Source organism: Athene noctua, chromosome Z (assembly GCF_965140245.1).
Source record: "Athene noctua chromosome Z, bAthNoc1.hap1.1, whole genome shotgun sequence".
Classification (NCBI taxonomy): domain Eukaryota; kingdom Metazoa; phylum Chordata; class Aves; order Strigiformes; family Strigidae; genus Athene; species Athene noctua.
In genome coordinates this window covers 90,027,728-90,046,510 of record NC_134077.1, presented here as the reverse complement: position 1 = coordinate 90,046,510, position 18,783 = coordinate 90,027,728, and the positions used below count along the sequence as shown (strand labels likewise).

Sequence of the window (18,783 nt, the reverse complement as noted above, 5' to 3'; positions counted from 1 at the left end):
GCAGCTCTGAAAGATGCAAAGGACAGGGGGAACAGAAAAGCAACAAGGTAAACCCAGGAAACTGCGCCTGAAGGGAGGCTCTGTAGGTGATAGGCAATACGAGAGTGGCATCAGTAACTTCTGACAAGGTGGTTGTTGTTTGGGGAGCCAGAACAAGATAAAAATAAAATAAAATTAAAAAAAAAAAAAAAAGACGTTCACAGTAGTGAATACTCAGTTTAATAAAGTAGCAATGATGGCTACAGAGATGGGTCCTAGTACTGAGGAGGATTTTGGAGATAAATGGTGAGACAGAACGCTAATAATAGCTCTGGAGCATCAGAGATAAATATTAGAACTTCAGGGCTGTGTTGAAAACATTATTACTCTAGGACTGCTACGAGGGGCCAAGAACAAATCATCATCACTGGGGCTTGAAACATAGGTTAGCAAAGCCTGGGAGGTGGCAGTCCAATAAAATTGCAGTTGAAAGGATACATCAGAACAAAAACTTTATTAGAGTACATTCAATTAGAGCACAGTTATACAGTTATAGAAACCTCTTTCGATGCTCAGTGCTGCCAGAAAATCGAAAAAGGTAAGTATGGAGACAGCCAAATTGAAAAAAAATAAGCAAAGACAGCCAAGTGTTGTTTTATTTGGGTAACTCGATAGGCGGTTATATGAAAAAGTCTGAATTTAGAGACAACCAAGACACTAAAACTCTCAATCAAAATTAAGAACCAAGGCATTTTTTAACTTTATACCGGATAGCTTTCTACGTCCTTAGTCACAAAAGCACCTTAAAAAATATGACCCAGAGGAAAAATCAGGCAGCTGTATATAACCAGATTTATAGTTTGTCCATGCAGTGTTAACATAGCTACTAAACTCCTGCTCCAAGAAATTCAAAACATGACAACAGCAGTAGAAATGCAGAAAAGAGTTTTCCTAGAACAAAAGTTTTACAAAGGAGGGGGAAAAAAGTTGTGCAGAATACCAATTGCTGTGTTAGGAGACCCTGGGTAGCCTCAAGGAAACAGTGAGGTCGTTTAGGAAAAAATCAGCAAGTATTTTGGGAAGTGCAGAGCAGATGGATAGATAAACAAGGAAGGTCCAGGGCTAGTCTACTGTTGGACTGTAGTATGTTCAGACTGAAACGCAGTAAAGAGAGGTATTTGAGTTCAAACAACAGGGACAAACGGACATGGTACTGAATTCACTAAAATAACTTACGAAGGCTACACAAGATGTGGGTTTAGGATTGACGCAATTGTGTGTCAAACCGATACTCCAAAAGTCCAGCAGTCGAGAAGCATTGCTTGTTACAGAAAATGCACTACTTGGCTGGTCTTATATAAAGTGTAGCAGAAGACCAAGCAAAAAGCTCCAAAGACTGAAAAGTGAAATATTTACATTCTGTGCCCAAAAAGCACTACGGTCTATGGAAGAATTTATTCTGGAAAAGACAGTCTGTACAATACATAGATGTAAGTCATATGTTCAGAACCAGGAAGAGCGATAATATATGTTTATACAGATCGTTTCCTTTATTAATAATACTTCCAGAATAGAAGGCAACCAAAGAAGAGATTTGTATGAGAAATTATAATTAAAAGAGCTTGACATTTTGGTGATTGAAATAACAGAGAAAGACAGTATGATTCACATTTTATATATATATATTTATACTCATATGTAAGCTCCAAATGATCCTCCAATCATCTTTTTCCTTTCCCGCTCCCCCTAATGCCTGCGCTAGGATGGGGGAGGAAATGGAGGATACCATGTGAGTCCTCCACAATCTCTCGTTTCAACCGGAATCAAAATTGATCATTGTGTCACAGGACCCCACTGCCATTTGCGAATGAGGAGGCAGCTCTAAATGTGAGTAATGTTAATGTGAAAAAAAAAAAATCATAATGTTTATATCTTCTTGGGATCTTGAGAGCTTCAAAACCAAGATGACTTTTGGGAGAGGAGATGATTTTAAGCGTAGATGACCCATGAGTAAGTAAAAGTTTAAGAGAGAAAAAAAAAAGAATACTCTCTCCAAATTTGTTCAATGGTAGTTGAAATAGGTGAAGTATATTGACTGTAAAGATCAGTAAATGTTCTGGGTATTGCAGTATTTGGAACTCTAATTTATGACGCACGTAGCCAGTTCCCCATATAACTATACAGGCTCAACAGGAAGGAGACACCCGAAAAAACCACACAGGAATGGAAGAAAGGGCTCACCACTGTGATGCTGCAACAGAAACGTGAAAGCTGTCAAGGACTGCTGCCAGAAAGATTCACCCTGAACATCCGAGATGTTTAACATCCAGACGAACCTATAGAGGTGCTTTTCTGACTAAAGGGTAAAAATACGGAACAGTGACAAAGAGTAAAGCTGTTACAAGAAGATTTAAGAGGCACTGTGTTAAGGTGGCTAAGGAACCAGGCAAGGTCTGAAGGATGAGATGCTTAGCAACAGAAATGCTATAATAAGATGATTATGGAGAGTATCTGCAGTTTTAAAACATTTTTATTTATTTATTTTTTTTCTTCTAATGCTAAAATAAATGATATTCTGGTTCTAAGAAGACTCAGTAGCTACTAGTAGTGTGTGCAAAGGAAAGAAATAAAGAAGTCTGAACTTAACACCTGGAGAGACACAGGAGTTATGGAGACACAGGCCCCAGCCTAAGAGAGAATTATGAAATTTCCCTGAAAGGCAGGCAAAGGCCTAAAAGCAAACCCCTTAGAAAAAGTTTTCAGAGGGACTGAAAGGGGAAGGAGCTACAGCTGGCCCAGTAACCCTGACAGATACTGAAGGAAACACCAGAACCTGACAGATACTGAAGCAAGCACCAGAACCTGTCCTAAGGAAAATGTTAAAGAGAAGTGGAAGCATTTTAAGGTTTGCTCACTGAGCTAACAGATCATGAACTTGGGATTTTGTAATGTTGTAAAACTACTGGGGTCAATTGGCAAACTAAAAGTCAACATGACTATTAGTAGTGAAACATACGCACTGAGGGGGTTTACAATACAGGAATAAAAAATCCAAGGCTGAAGTTGAGATGAATCACAGAACAGAAAAGAGCAAATGATGGACATATTTTGTTGCGCAACAATACTTGTCATGATAGCAAATAAAGATTAGACTAGTAGGCGAGTCTAAAATAGTTAATACTACCAATTTGTGAGGACCCTACAAGCCTTTACGGATGTACGTTCTTCCTACAGATATTTGTTCATGTTATAAAACCAGCACAGACCCAATATAAAAAAGGCAGAGGGTAGTTGGAAATGTTGTCTCAAATGTAGACTTGCTTGTCAATGTTTATACCTATCAGCTGGGGAAATACCGCAGATGTCGGAGAAGTTCAGAATAAAATTGAAGCTTTGTAACTTTTCAAAATGAATACTGCAGTTTAGCACTAACGTTATTGCAATTTAGCACTAATGTTAATGATGAAAAAGTGAGCCGGAATGCATTTAAGGAAAAAGAGCTGTATATTCAGTGGTGCAGAGCTGAAGGGGAAAACCGCCTGCTAACACCAAGGGAGTGCCATGCCGTGATGCTCGCTCCTCTAGCAGGGGCAGGGGGCTTCCACCCAGTTGTGAGAAGGTCTTGCTGGGTCTCCCAGCATTGCATTGCAGACCAGTTTACGGTCTGGCGATGTGGTTTGGAATGCTGTACGTGGCTTATGATATGTCGACGCCATGACTCGGTACAGAGCTGTGTCTCTGCTTTTCCTCCCCTTTACTCCCAGGAGCTGCGTTAGATCTTCCCGCACATGTTGTTACAGAGGAACTGCGTCAGGCCTCAACACCAGTGATCCAACAAACAGCGAAGGAACATTCGCAGAAGGATAGCAATCTGGTTAAAATATTGGAGACAAGGATGCACACGAAATGAAGGGAAACCAATCTCCAGTAAACTGACTCAAGTTCTCCTAACAGTGCATCCTATCATCTTCATGGTACTTTGCTAATATGTAAAGCGGGCTATCTCACTTCATTTTGAAGCCTGCAGCATCCTAGATTAATGGCTGAATCTGTATTGTCATTGCTACACCCAAATAACTCAATAGCTGGTTAAAAAGACTCAAAACTGCACTAAGGCAATGAAGCATTTTGCAGAGTTAAGCTGTGATTGGCTTTGTGAGATGCCGTGTTTTGTCAAATTAGAAGAGCCATATGTGGTAGGAGCATAATTATCTGTATAAAATCCAAGAAGAAATGTACTCATTACTGTGTACTTGTGGGTGAAGAGAGGACTTGTAGTACTGCCTATAGCTAAGGTTGCCTGAAGCTTCAAATCACATGAAATGGCTTCAACACTTCTAAACACATCTCTTACTTGTTCTGGCTACAATGCTCTACACTGGATTTCTGTCTCATGCTGAATCCCGACTAGAAAGTTTTAGGTAAAAATACTTTAGCCATGGACAAGAAGAGTTAAAGAACACGTGGTTGTCTGCATAATACAGAATTTCTTACAACAAGTTAGGGAGAAGTTGCCTGAGCTATCACTTATTGTGCCAAGACCTGAAATTCATCAGTGGGTTGTCTATGTCCCACTGTTACAGTAGGGGAAAAAACAAGCAAAAAACCGATATTCAACGTCGTGCTTAAAAATTGCATTAGAGACAGGAACTTTGCCATGTGAAACATAACTCAGATGAAGAAAGGAGACACAAATTCATAATAATTCAGACTGAAGAGACATTGAAGAATAAGACAAACTGACAGCAGTGAACATGTCCAAATGGTGTTAAAATGTGGTTCCAGGCTGAGAAGACCAAAATCATCTTCAGTTTTTCAGCCTAAGGCCATCTTCAAACAAATACTGCTCCCATAGTTGTGTGGTATCTATTTCAAACAATTACCATCTTTGCTGTATTTTAGACTCTGAATGATAGGAGAAGTGTTGCAAAAGGAGGAGTTAACTAAAAAATTCAGTATGTAAGCCCTAAATGTCAGAAGCTGCAAAGTAACATTGTTTTTCAAGAAACAAGCAAAACCAAACCCAGAGATTTTTACTGGATCTAAATTACTGGAGAAATTTGGGGTTTTGAGTCACTCTTCAAGCCTGTCGGAAAACAGTTTTTTTAAAAAAGCACAGTGCTAAGCACCGATTGGTACATTTGTTTTATCAGTTTAAATTAAACTAATTAGAGTAATGACATATATAGGTAGATCAAATACAGTGTTGAGGAGATTGATAGTCACTTTCCTCAGAAAACGTTCTTCCTTTTTGACATGTATAATTGATATGTTTGAAATAAAAAAAACATTCTCTACTATGAATCTCCTTGGTTTCATGTTTGAAACACCAGATTTTTTTTTTTTTTTTTTTTTTTTTTTCGTTTTATCTTGTTTCCTTTTAGCTTACAAAACACTGAAGCTCAACAAGAGCAAGGTCCTGGCCATGGGTTGGGGCAATTCCAAGCACAACGTGGGCTAGTGGAAGGTGTCCCTGCCCGTGGCAGGGGGGTGGGATTGAGTGGGCTTTGAGGTCGTTCCAACCCAAAGCAGCCTGAGACTCTCTGATCCTTTATTTCTAAGGCTAATAAAGGCTTATTTGTACATTTTGAAAAGTGACATTCCCACCTCTGCAGGTGTTACATTCCTATTCTTGTTAAATGTTGAGATTTCCATTTGAATGTTGCTTGAAGTCTTGCAGCGATCTTTCTGCCAGGTTCAGCTTCAACTTTAATAAATGAACTTAGCTCAGAGAATTCAATGTGCAGAATGACTCATTTTATTATAAAACTGTTTATGGCGAACTGATTGGAATTAATTCTAGAAAATTCCCTCTTTGCCTGTTACAGTGCAGCCATGTATCAACACAGGGGTCATAAAGATGCAGCACAAGCTGCAAGGTGGAATCCACCAGCCTGCCCACTCCTCTAGACGATGAGCTCCCCTGTAGCACTGCACTTAGGGGATCACTTGTTAGAGTCAATATATCCACACAAATAAGAAATTTGTTTGGGGTTTTTTTTTTTTTTGATGGGAAAGTGTGATCACTGCTGAAAATAGTTAACTGTCACTTAAAGTTAGCAGTTCAATGTTTTGTCAAATAAGCAGTTCTGAACACCATGTTGGCTTCTTCCTGCACCTACCAGCTTCGTGAAGAGAGTATTCATTTTTCTGTAACTTTTATAGAAATTACTCTTTCTCTGAAAAGGTGCTTATTTTATTGCTGCTTCAACTGTAATGTGAAAACAAAACCACAAAGCAGATGGATATATTGACATACTTCTTCAGATAGCCTTTGTCAGTCTTCCCACTCTAGATGAAGAACTAGTTTCCTCCTTTTACTCCAATTCCTGCTCAATGAGTACATCTGTTACTTACACGAAAGCAAACCTTTTAAAAGATGTCTTCTCAGAAACTGAGACACATAAGCTTCCTCCAGGCCTTTATCCATCTGAGCTTTCCTATCTGAAGCTTTTGCTTTTAGGTACTTAGAAGCTGATTATTTGTATTGACTTGAAGAGATCAAGTAGGTTGACTTATCTGTGATTTTCTATCTTTTTTTTTTTTTTTTTTTTTAAAAAAAACCCCTTTTTGGACTATGTTTGGCTTTTTCTGGTCCTGCAATGTCACTTATCTGACAGGACTTCTCAAAAATAATCTCCAGTAGTTCAGAGGTTATTTTGGCTACTTTCTCAAATATTGCAGATTGAATTCCCCAGCTGATTTGAAAGCATCCACTTTATCTCAGTACTTTTAATTTGTATTCTTCCTGTTCTGTTCAGCAAAAGTCATGTTGTCGAACACCTGGTTGCAAACTTTCTGGGGACAGCTGAATCAGAATATGGGTGGCCAAATCCTGGGTGGTGTAAAGAAGAGACATTTGAAATGAAACCCAAAAGTACACGGGGTAAAGGTATGGCTTACTCTGTTCAAGAAATATTTGTTTTGCTTCAGGAATGTGGAAACCTGTCGTGAAATCATTCTGCTGCTATTATTTTCATTTAAAAAGAAACTTCAGATAGTGTTAAGCATCCAACAGCATGCTGATTGGTGCACTAGTACAGCATGCTATGATGAGAAAACAATGTAATTATTCACTTTTTTTTTTTTTTTTTTTAGAAAAAAATACGAGTGTGACAGATGAGCTGACCCACAGCCGCCAAAGGACAGACGTGCCCACAGACACCCCGGTGTCCTCTGCTCCTGTGTCACCAAACCCACGGGCCTGACATGTCCCCAAGGTCACCCCGGGCTAGGGTGGAACCTCACATTCCCACCTTCACCCAAAAAGTCAGGGGGCGTGTGTGTGTGTGTGTGTGTGTGTGTGTGTGTGTGTGTGTGTCTCTGGGTTTCAAGGTACCTGCAGTACCACAGTGCTGATCCCCCCAACCCCCCGCCTCACAGCAGCGGGCAGCTGACTGTAAAACTGCAAACAAACAAAATAATAGTAAAGAAATCTAAAAAATGTAAATAAAATAAAAAGTAAAAAACTTTACAAAATTTAAAAATAAAAAGCAAACACACAATAAAAAAGTCAATAAAAATTTAATATTGAAATATAAATAAAATGAAGAAAAAAACTTTTACATTTCAATAACTAAAACGAATAAAAAAAAAAACCCTCCCAAATAAATCGAATTAAAAATTAAAACTAAATAAAAGTAAATAAAACGAATAAAATTTTAAAAATAAATTAAATAAGTAAAAAAAAGAAAAAATAAACATAAAAATAGATAAAAATGACACCCAAACCAAGTAAATAAATAAATAAACGCACGGATAAATAAATAAATAAGTGAGCTAGCGGGGGGGTGGGCAGGACGAGCCCGCTCCCGCTCCTCCTGGCACCGCCGCACGTACAGACAGACGCGAGGCGCTCCGCGACCCTCCGGGAAGTTTTTCCGCCGGGGCTCCGCGTCCCTGCGCAGCCCGGCTCCGCGCAGCCCGCCCCCACCGCGGCCACCGAGGAGGAGGAGGAGAGGAGAGGAAGAGGGGTGGGGGGGTCACGGCGCCAAACTTTCCGCCTGACGGGGGTCGGGGCGGGGGCTTCGCCCTCTCGTAAGTTCCCGGTCGCGGCTCCAGCCGCCGCCGCGCCCGGCAGGGAAGGGGAGGAGGGGGGCGGCGGCGCGGCGGAGCCCCGCGTTCGTCCCCGGCCCGCCCCGCTCCGGAGTGAAGGCGCCGGTCTCGGGCGGTCTGTGCTGCTGCTCCCGCCGCAGGAGGAGGAGGATGGAGCCGGGTAAGGAGCCCCGGGCGGCGGAGAAGCCCGGCGAGGCCGAGCCGGCCGTGTCCTTCCAGGCCCGGCTGTGGAAGAACCTGCAGCTGGGGGGCAAGGGCCGGAGCGGCGGCGGCGGGCGGGCGGCAGCCGAGCGTCGCAGTGCGGAGCCCCCCGTCCCGGCGGGCGGCGGCAAGGGGGACCTGCCCGCGGGCGCCAAGTGGAGCGGCTTCAAGCGCCGGCGGCAGGCGCTGGACCGCGTCTTCTCGTCCTCCCAGCCCAACCTCTGCTGCTCGGCCGCCGAGGAGCCCGGCGCCGAGCCCGGCTCCGCCCTGCGCCGCCTGAGGGAACACCTGCTCCCCCCGGGCAAGGGGCCGCCCGGCCGCCGCGACGAGCCGCCGGCCGGCGATGAGGGGCCCAGGGGCGGGAAGGAGGGGGCGCGGCGGCCCGGGGCGCACCTGTCCCACCAGAAGAGCTCCTCGCTGCCCAGCACCGCCTGCCTGGAGCAGCTGCTGCAGGGATCGCCCGCCGCCGCCCGCAGGAAGGAGCAGCGGCCGGAGGACGGCGGCGGCGCGGTGAGTGCCGGACCCCCGGGCTGGGGCGGGCGGGAAAGCGGGCCGTGAGGGGAGGAGGCGGGAAGGCGGGCGGCGGGGCTCACCCCTTCCCCTCCGCAGGGCAGCCGCCGACCCGCCTGTCGCCGGCGTGTCGTGACAGAGTGTGTGTGTGTGGGGGGGGGGGGGCCGTGACAAGAGCGAGGTCCCTCAGACCTTCCTGGGGCAAAGCAAGAGCGATGGTGACCCCAAGGGTGAAGCCGGGGCGTCGCGCCCGTCCCCTCAGTGCCCCCCCTTTCCCCGCGGCTGCCGCTCTCTGCCCTTGGCGCTCCCAGCGCCGCTTTCCCTCAGGTAACCACTTCTTCCTCGCCTGCTTACCCCAGTTTTGAATTATCGCTTAATTTCTGCAGGACGCCCGAACGACGGCCGCCGGTGCAGATTTAACAGGCGGTAGATAAATTACTTGGCAGCACACACCAGGCACCGCCGCACGCAGCCGTCGGTTCAGGCTGATGAAACAGCCCTTCCCTCGTCGTTGGGGGAAGGCGCTGTACAAAGCCGTATCTCTTCCGACTGTCAGTTTTGAAATTAAGTGGTGAAGCTCGTGTTGATAGGGGCTGCCGAGCCTTGGAATAAATTTCCAGCGAGAAAAGTGCAAAACATATGAGTCATTCCGGAGTTTGTGTAATTCTAAGCTGTCAGCCACTTTTTGCAGGGATAGTTGACTAAAGCGTTATTATTTTATATTGTCTCCTGTCATAATTAGGGAGAAGGGAGTAGCTGAAGTGAAAGGTGTGCTGAGTTTGGTGACAAAAAGAAGCTGTGTGAATATAATTTGGCTCCTGTCAGGGCTACAGGACCTGCAGTGGTGGTTCTGCGACGACCTGCAAGCGTCCCTCGAGGTCAGTGGGACGTTCACGTCCCTCTGCGGAGTTCAGCCCTCACCTTTGCAAGCCTGGGACCTAGACCTGGCTTTGTCTTGAGTCCCAGGGGGTTGTTTTGGTGAGAAGCACCTTGCTGACCTGGAGCTGCTGTGGTTATCCCTTCTATAGATCATGTTTGTCAGTGTTTTGGTCATGGCTGCTTGGCGTGGGGTTATTTTGAGAGATGTTTGTGAAGTGGGCATTTCCCTTCAGTAGTCAGTCCCTGTCTCTCCCCACTCCTGGCTCACAGAAACGTATTTTAAATAAAAATGTGCACAAAAATGCACATTTTAAGTATTGTTCAGGACTACAGGATACTCTTCATTTTAAAGACTGCTACGTCTAGCAGTTGATACATATGAAAATGTGGGTTTTTTTTCAGTGCTGTTCTGCTGTTGTGTTCAGCAAAGAAATGGCGCATTTATTTACAAAACATGTCAATTGTTATTTAGTCATGAGGGCATTACTCTTTTTTTTTTTTTTTTTTTGAACAAGGTACAGTCATAACATTTGGAAAGAATACTGCTAATCAAAACAAAGTGGTACCCAAGCTTTCTAACACTTGTCTTTAATTAGCAGGATTATGGCCAATTCCTCCAAGCAGTTTCTAGTACTAACTTGGGCTGTGCCTGTGTACCAAACCCGCTGGTTTTGATTGTAAATAAAGCTTGTTATGTCCCTTGCATTTTGGCAGAGTTTGCGGAGCTGCTGATCATGATGCTTGTTTTGGAGGGGTGATTTGAAATGTTGTTCTGCTGTTCCTCTGCTCTTCTCCTCTCTAGAGTTATGTTCTCACTCAGATTATTAAATCTAATTCACCAGTTTTGTTGAGCTGTTGGGGAAATGAGTCTTGGACTCTAAAGCGCTGTTGGGTTGTGGAGTCAGTTACTCTTCAGTGGTCTGTGGAAGAGCAAGTACCTTCCCCTGTGAGCAGCTGGAGTTTCTAATTCAATATATTTCAGGAGTTAAGTCTTGTATGTGCACATGCTGTACCCCCGGGTCACTGAGGTCCCTGCCTAACTTCAGTGATGGCATTTATGCCCCTCTGAGGATTTGGGATTAGAAGTCTGGGAACATGAGTTTGGAATAACTTATATTTTTCAAATCCAAGTTTCACTTAGAGCAGTAGTGTCTGGATTTTTCTTGCCCAGCAGTCTTACATGTCAAAAAAAAAAAAAAAAAAATTGAGCATCTAACAGAATCACAAAGATACAATTAAATTATCTAGAAGTAAAACAATACCAGAATTACAATGTACTTTGTGTTTAAAATTTGATCAAAATACAATAGCAAATGCTGCTGCCTTTTTAGCAAACGTGGACACAAAAAGACCTACTAGATATTGCAAGGGAGATGGTGGGGAAAAATAAAATCCCATGAGAAGTCAAATTTCTTGTGCTTTTGAGCTGAAGTAAGACAGTTGTCATCAGGGAAGATGGAGCACGTTAGCGTGGTAGATGGGAAGACTGAGAGCGTAAGTTGCTGTACTCTTGTCTAGAAGGTACTTTCAGGCACAGTCATGCCTTTTAAAAGTAATTTGAACTAATTAAAATGTGGTATGGCGATATAGTGTTGGACATGGACAATCGACCAGGGGCCTAGTTTTCTCAGCGTTGAATAAAGCTTCTGTTGCAGCGAATAGGATTAGTATCTTGGTTCTAGTAAAGGTGCACAATTAAGAGTGGAGTCTTAGGCAAAGAATAACCATTACATGTGAGTGCTAAGTACCAACCTAGTTCTCCCCCTGAAGACTCAATGCTTCTCAGAGCTGTCCTTAAATAGTTCTGGGGAGAGAAGGTCAGTGTCATTACTGTGTTTGTCAGCAGGAAAATTAGGTTCTTTTTAAAGGGTGGCCAAAGTGCAAACATTGTTGATGAGGACAAAGAAATACATACATGTGGAATTAAACATCACCCTCCTTTCAGCTTCCAAAGGCTCTGTGGCGGGTTTGCTTGGCCAACCCTTTCCTAACCCTGGACGTGGCATCTGGTCACCTTCCTATAGCCGAGAGCTGCAGGACGTGTGCCACAGCCTTGAGGGAGTGAACTGAGGGGGGTAGGAGCCTCTTGAAGTGTTTCATGGGCAGGGGATGACATCAGCCTTCCCAGGGTTCTGCTGCTCCACAGGACTTCAGTGTCTGAGCTTGCTGCTGTGCCCCAAGGCAGCGCAGCAAAGGTTTTTCCACTTGTCCCTTAAGATTGGCATCTCCCTGCCAGCAGGAGTTTGGATTTATCCAGCAGTGCCTGTGCCAGCAGGGCCTTTCTGCTGAACAGGAGGTGTAGTTTTGCATGGAAGGCTTCATGCTAGTTTGTCGTAATGAGGTGGTGGAAAGTAGGAGGCTGGAAATACTACCATTACTTAAGATTTGCAGTAATCACAGAACCACAGACTGGATTGGGTTGGGAGAGACCTTAAAGATCACCCAGTCCCATCCCCTGCCCCGGGCAGGGCCCCCTTCCACCAGCCCAGGTTGCCCAAAGCCCCGTCCAGCCTGGCCTTGAACCCTTCCAGGGAGGGGGCAGCCACAGCTGCTCTGGGCAGCCTGTGCCAGGGCCTCACCCCCCGCACAGGGAAGGATTTCTTTCTGATATCTAATCTAAATCTATCACTCTCCACTCCGACACGGAGCTGTTGACCACAACTCTTTGGGTGCGACCACCCAGCCAGTTCCTGAGGCCCCGCGGGGTCCATCCATCAAACCCACGTCTCTCCAGTCCAGAGGTGAGGATGTCGTGCAGGACAGTGTCAGATCTTTGCACAAGTCCAGGCAGACGACGTCAGTGGCTCTTCCCTCACCCACCAGCGCTGTGACCCCCTTGTCGAAGGCCGCCACATCCATCAGGCAGGACTTGCCCTGACTGAAGCCATGTTGGCTGCCACCAGTCTCCTCCTTATTGTCCTTGTGCCCCAGCAGAGTTTCCAGGAGGATCCACTCCATGCTCTTACCAGTCACAGAGGGGAGACTGACTGGCCTGTAGTTTATTTCTAGGGTTCTCTTTATTTCCCTTTTTAAAATCGGAGGTTATGTTCTTCCTTTTCCAGTCAGTGGGAACTTCACAGGCAAGTGTTTTATCATCTTAATCAGGGTGTGGGAATACGTCATCTTGATTCAGCAGTGGACACGGGGAGCGCTGCAGGAGAGGGTCGCTGACTGAAGTGGTGTCCAGGCTGCAGTCTGGCTGCTGCAGCCATGAGAACTCCTGTGGGCACGTTTCCCCATTGGGTTTTCTTGGAAGATAAGGATTTCGTAGCAACCAACTTTGTGACTTTTTTAAGTATGTCAGATGTTGATCCATTAAGCTGAAAGAGTGGACAGGTTCTGAACTGCTTTCTTCCCCGTCTGCCTCCAGTTCTGTGGTCATGAGGGTAAACTGGAAGTGTGGGAGAGCTCTGGGATTATTCCAGGGAGAGGAGGGGGAAAGGCTGGGGCTGCCACTCAACTTCTAGATGCATAGCCATGGGAAACAAAGTTTCATGAGTTTTGCTGCGCGCAGAACTATTTGCTTAATTAATAAGCATCCTTCAGACTTACGTGGGTCTTCAGGGTCAGAGATTGGGTAACAGTGGTCTAGATTATGTAACACACTGTGATGCAAGAGGGAGATGATGAGAAAAAAAAATGGAGATATGTATCCAGAGATAGGGTCTCTCCCATTCTCTCACGTAAGAGAGTGAGCTGTGTGGCACAGGAGAGCATCTGCAGAAAATGGGGAGTTTAGTGAGCTGGGCTGTGTGAAGAGAGGTTGCAGGTTCAGGACAAGGAGCATGGTGTTGTGCTGAGATGTCTGGGAAGGAGAAAGGGAGGAGTAGTGGTGAAATAGGAGCAGAGGTAGAGCTGTGAGGAAGCCTGAAGAGAAGAGGGTAATTTTGAATTTGGTGTGGAGACCATGCAGAGCCAGTGAAAACCTGACTGGCATACTGTGCATGTTTTTTTTTGCCTACACTGGAATAAATCTCTATCTGGCTCAGAGCCGCTGGAGTCAGTGAAGTTACACAAGGGAGAAATTTGGCTTGTTTGTTCTAATTGGCATATGTCACAGGTCACGTTTCAGTAATTGATCCAACCAGTGAAGGGAGAAAAACAAAACAAAGACAAAAGAAAAGGCAGACAGCATCAGTGAAGAGCTACACAGCTAATGTCACCCAAGAGAATCTTAATTGCTACTTCAAATTTATAAGGAAACTGCACTGGGAAGGGTGAAGGTGGTGAGGAAAATTGAACACTTCTGACTGTCAAGGATTACCTTTTTCTGAGATAATGACAGTAGAAAACAAGAGGAGTTGGAGAGAGCTAATTTGTGCATATATTTGGAGCAGGATTTGAGGACAGCATGTTCTGAGAATAAGAGGGCAAAATTTTAGAGAACAGGAGAAGGCTTGCTCTTGGGGGTCTGGCCACTGACACATGGGGTGTAAGCAGGTGAGTAAATGTTTAGTCTGGGTCAGAAGAGCCTGGAGCTTGTTAATAGAAGTTACATAGAAACAGAAATAGCAAGCAGAAGTAAAAAGCTGTTGCTGACGTTCATTTCTTTTTAAGAAAGCTGTTGAAGTCTCTAAAAGGCTGCTTGTTTCTCCAAGAGTTTAATTAGACATCTGATCTTATCAGGGGATGTTGTGCATTGCCCTTTTTGGTCATTGTATTAATTTCTGATAGAAGGCTTATCTTTCAGCAGCTTGAAATGCATTATGCTGCTTATGCTCTGTCAGCCTCTGACCAATCTGTCAGCTTACAGTATGTTAATACAGTGTGTGCCTATCACTAACATGAAAATCAAGAGATGGCACAACAGAATTGTATTTAATTATATCTTGAATAACCTCGGCTTAATTAACTGAAGAATCTCTCCAGAGATTTCAAAGTGAGCTGCATCATTGTTCAGAATTGGCCAGTTCACATGTATCCTCGTGTGAAATAGTTGGATATTTTAAAGTGAACTTGTAGCAGCTGTTGATTTACTGTTTATCCATGACCTCATTTAAGCTTTACTTTCTCTTTTTTTCCTGCCTTTACTGCTCAGTTGGAAAGGTGTTCATAGTAAAAATAATTGTATTGAGAATATTAAGTGGTTGGTAGATAGGAATTGCAACAACCCTTACACTGAAGCAACAAAAAAATACTTACTGTGTATGGAGTGACTCTGCTGTGATCAACTTGCAGTGCAGGGATTCTATCTGGGTTTCAAGTGACCGCGTTAAAACTCTGTTAGTTCAGTGTACTTCATGTGTGTATGTCATAACCTACTGAGTTGTGTTGAACTTTTAAATTGTAAAAAGATAAACACCTAAGCATGGTTACAACATTCAACTTTTTTTCCAAGAAACGCTGAAAAATGTTCTTTCTCTCTTGTTGAAACATTGGATGCAGAAAATTATTAGGCATACCAATAAGACTTACCATCAGTTGCAAAGAGAATTACTTTTTAGTGCTTGAAAAAATACGACTAAAACAGTTTTAAAACTGCCAGTATGTCATCCAGCACCCAGCTCTGTAGGTTGTTCTAATTTGGCTGTTTTGTCTTGTGATGCGTTGCTAACTTATCAACAGACCCAAGTGTCATCTTTTTTTTTTTTTTTTTTTTTTTTTTTCCCTTCTTGGATGAATTGCTGTTTTTTGGCACGATGACTGAGAACTCTGCATTGATTTGGAGGCTGAGTTTGGCTTTTCCTTTCTAATCTTGCTATCGATCCTCGATCTCAGATAATGTGTTACCTTCTGGGGAAATTTAAGAAGGTAACTATCATGTAACCCCTGGAGCTGTCAAGCTTACAAAGGAAATGTTTTCCCCTTTGCTTGTAAAAGAAGGCAGAATTCCATCAAACTCTGTCTGTGGTAGACTTAATTTATCAAAACTGCAAATTAGATCTTGCTTAGTTCATTATGGTGTTTTGTGTTATGTAGAGTTTGTGTTCTGCTTGGGGAAGTAGCAGTGGACGTCCCCTGTATTTCTCTATTGGTGACCTGATGACAAACCATAGCAAGCACGCAGACTTGTGAGTATTGAAGTCCTGTGGGGCAGCTGCTCCATACCTTGCCACCAAACCAGGGCTTTCCTGTTTCAAAGATGCAGAGCTATGATAGAGCTTCACTGTCAAAAAATCTATCTTTGAAAGTCTCAGACTCTGCGTGTGAGAAGTGGGATCTGGGGATAAAGCTGTTGCAGTGCTGGAATATTTGTCAGTAAAACCACCCTGTTATTTGCATTTCATGTGAATGTTTTTTTGTCATGAGAAAGACATGTCTCAGCAAATCAAGTAATTCATAAGGATGATGAGCAGTCTTCCGCCTCTTTGCTCTGCTTGGATGTTGCTTATGTGCGTTCCCATGTAGTCATGTGACCAAACAAAATTTCTATTTTCAAATTCTTAAAGGTTCCCAAGTGCTTAATTCCTGTTAACAGTGATTAACATGGAACAGTGCAAGAGAGGGTGAAGCTTTTCTTGAAGGGCAGTATCTAACACCATGCTGAAACATACGCAGTGAAGTAATGTTGAAATGACTTGTCGTCTTGTTCTTTTCTGTATTTCCTTCTGTATTTCTTTGTAGGCTATACCTACCACTACAGGATAATAGCGCTGTAAGGTAAATAGATAGGTTTTGTCTCTGTAGCTGTACATCCAGATCTGCCTCATTTGTGCTTTTCTGTAGCTTTTCTGTGCTCTTCTGTCAAGTGGGCTTGACATCATTTTGCGTTTCTCTGAGAAGAGGTTCAGCAGTAAGTCATGAACCAAGCGTATGATATTCTCCCTCCAAAAAAATTACTTGATTTTACATGTGGGCAAATCCAGTAACTTGTAGTTTGGCTGTGGCCAAGCAACAGGGCATGTTGTGGGAAGGGCTGTGAGAGGCTTGTGGCCTTGTTGGTTTGAAGGGTTGGGTTTAGTTTTGCTTTTTAGTTTGGGAAAATGGGAGAGGCACTAGAACTGTGCACCGTACCATGCATCAGTATTTCAGAGTATTGTCCATTAAATCCTGTTGCTTCTAGAGCAATGTGATCTTTTCAAGTTGTTTTTAAAGAAAAGACTATGCATAATGTTTGTGTTAAAGTTTCCTGAAGGGAGTAATGATTTGGGGACCAATTTGTGTTGCTCTGTCACCAGATTTTTCTGTGGATGGTCATACGAGTTTCTAGTCATTAGCACTGATAGCAGTCTGGTAATTACTTGGCATTTTATCCTTACAAATGAGGGTTTATGTTCAGAGCACACTTTTTCCCATTAAGCCCTGTTCTTGCTCTGACGCGTTTGAGATTTAGCGTCACTAATGCTTAAAATAAAACTTCTGGCTGTTGTTGGATATGATGTGGTGTTCATGTTTTACATGTTCCTACTTCCTTCAGCAGGAAAAACGTTTGACTGCTAAGCTGGCTAGCAGGTGCTATAACTAGGTACCAAGTGGTGCCTGCTGAATTCATCAGTTAATTAATTTTTCTGTGTGGACCTGTGTCTTATACCCCAGAAGATGTGGCCTAAGACTGCAGGGAAGTTGGAGATGGTGTGTAAACACCACCAAGGAAGATTCTGTCCCAGTGTACCATGTCTCTAATGAAGTTTTTCTGGCCTGGAGACATGGGTTAAAAGAGCACGTTGACAGGTTGTTTTCTCTGGGAACTCTAAACGCAATGCAAGTCCTGTTTGACGGTCACAAATGGGGGTCAGAAGATGGAATTCTTGACTTTATTATTCTTTGGGATTATGTAATTGCAAGGCTGAAAGTTTTTTGTTTACCACTAAAAGCAGAAAAATTCTGGGATAGATGACTGATGTTCCAACCATCTCTTGGGTAAAGGGATTTTGATCAATTTACCCTTCTTCTGCCACTCCCCCCCCCCAACTTCTGCTTTACTGAGCTAAATGTTATTTTCTTACTGACCTTTTGTATATAAATAGTTCACATCTCCAGAACTGCTGCTTTTTTTTTTATTTTTTCCCCCCCTCCCCTGAGCAATGTTGTAGAGCAAAAATCTGGGTTGGATTACCGACATGCTGTTCTGACAGTACGTCTTTTCTCAGGTGAGATGTAGGCTGTGGATGTTGGACGGTGATGAGGCCGGGTAGTGGCACAGCAGAAACACATCTAGAGCTTTTGCTGTCAGTAGGAAGGGAACTTTAGTTCCTGGGAGAGATTTTGTTGAGCTGTCAAAATGTTACAAGTATCAGCAGTGCTTTCTCTGAACTGTCTCCTCATTTTGATACTGGGAAGTGTGAACCTCTGAGAGCAGAATTTTTTCCATCCTTCAGTCTGTATTCTGTCGTTCTTGGCTGTTCATTCATTTATTTTTTTTTTATAAATTCTTTTTTAGATCAAACCCTATTTTTCCCACATGTGCATTGTCTCCATCATGCTATGATTACAAGTTGCTGCAAAAAGTCCAGAGGCAACAAGAGTGCATAATTCTAAATGAAATACTGTATTTCAAACTGTGCTCTAATCTGTCTAATTGTTTATAGCTTTGTAATTTTTTTCCACCTTCTCTCTGCTTGTTTGAAAGGGGAGGGAGGAAGTAAATTTATTTCCAGAAAAACAAAGCCAGTTTAGTCAATTGTTTAACTACTCTTTTAACTTCTGGCACCATTAAGACACTCTATATAATTCTGTATCAGAACAGTTTTTGAAATGCTGCAGTGTTCAAACTTTTGCTGTCCTCGCTCCGTCCTATTCTGGGGAAGTTCTTCAACTGTTTCTCAAGAAAATCATATTCAAGAATGACTCATGAAATGTGATATCAGGCGGATTAGATGGGTTTTTTTTTTGGAGAAAGGCTGAGTGCTATTTACATCAGGAAGTCGGCTTTAGTCAGCACGCCAGGCGTGCTATGGGTAGGATGCAGTTTGGTTTGGATGTATCTGATCTGGCGGCATCCAGTTTACTGTCTCTGCTGTGCTGTGATCGGGTGATCATGGTAGGCAAAGATGAATAATCCTTTGAAGGCTTGCAGTCATTTGATGAACAAGATAAAAGGGTCTTTGTGCAGTATCTCCAATTAAGCCATTTAGTACCTTGCGGTTAATGAATATCCTAATTGGTTTCTCACCTTGTGTGAGCTGTTGTTTCATATCTCTCATGTAAGGGATGCACATGCTGGTGAGACACTTGTTTGCTGCTTCCGATGTGTTATTAAATCAGCAGCTAGAGTGCCCT

The 18,783-nt window shown here is 43.5% G+C and overlaps 1 protein-coding gene across 5 annotated transcripts in view; it reads left to right on the top strand.

The window, feature by feature from the left end:
• Window positions 1-7,471: 7,471 nt before the first annotated feature.
• MCTP1 (multiple C2 and transmembrane domain containing 1) overlaps window positions 7,472-18,783 on the top strand; it is a 280,669-nt gene continuing 269,357 nt past the window's right edge. For 2 of the 5 annotated variants that reach the window (XR_012635495.1, XM_074931516.1), the window contains exon 1: window positions 7,473-8,745. Coding sequence is in view for 4 of the 5 variants with exons in the window: in XM_074931516.1 (XP_074787617.1) it covers window positions 8,185-8,745 (561 nt within the window). In the remaining variant the exon portion in view is untranslated. Of the gene's footprint in view, window positions 8,746-14,019; window positions 14,065-18,438; window positions 18,462-18,783 lie in introns of those variants that run through there. The other 3 variants (XM_074931517.1, XM_074931518.1, XM_074931520.1) reach the window with 3 other exon arrangements.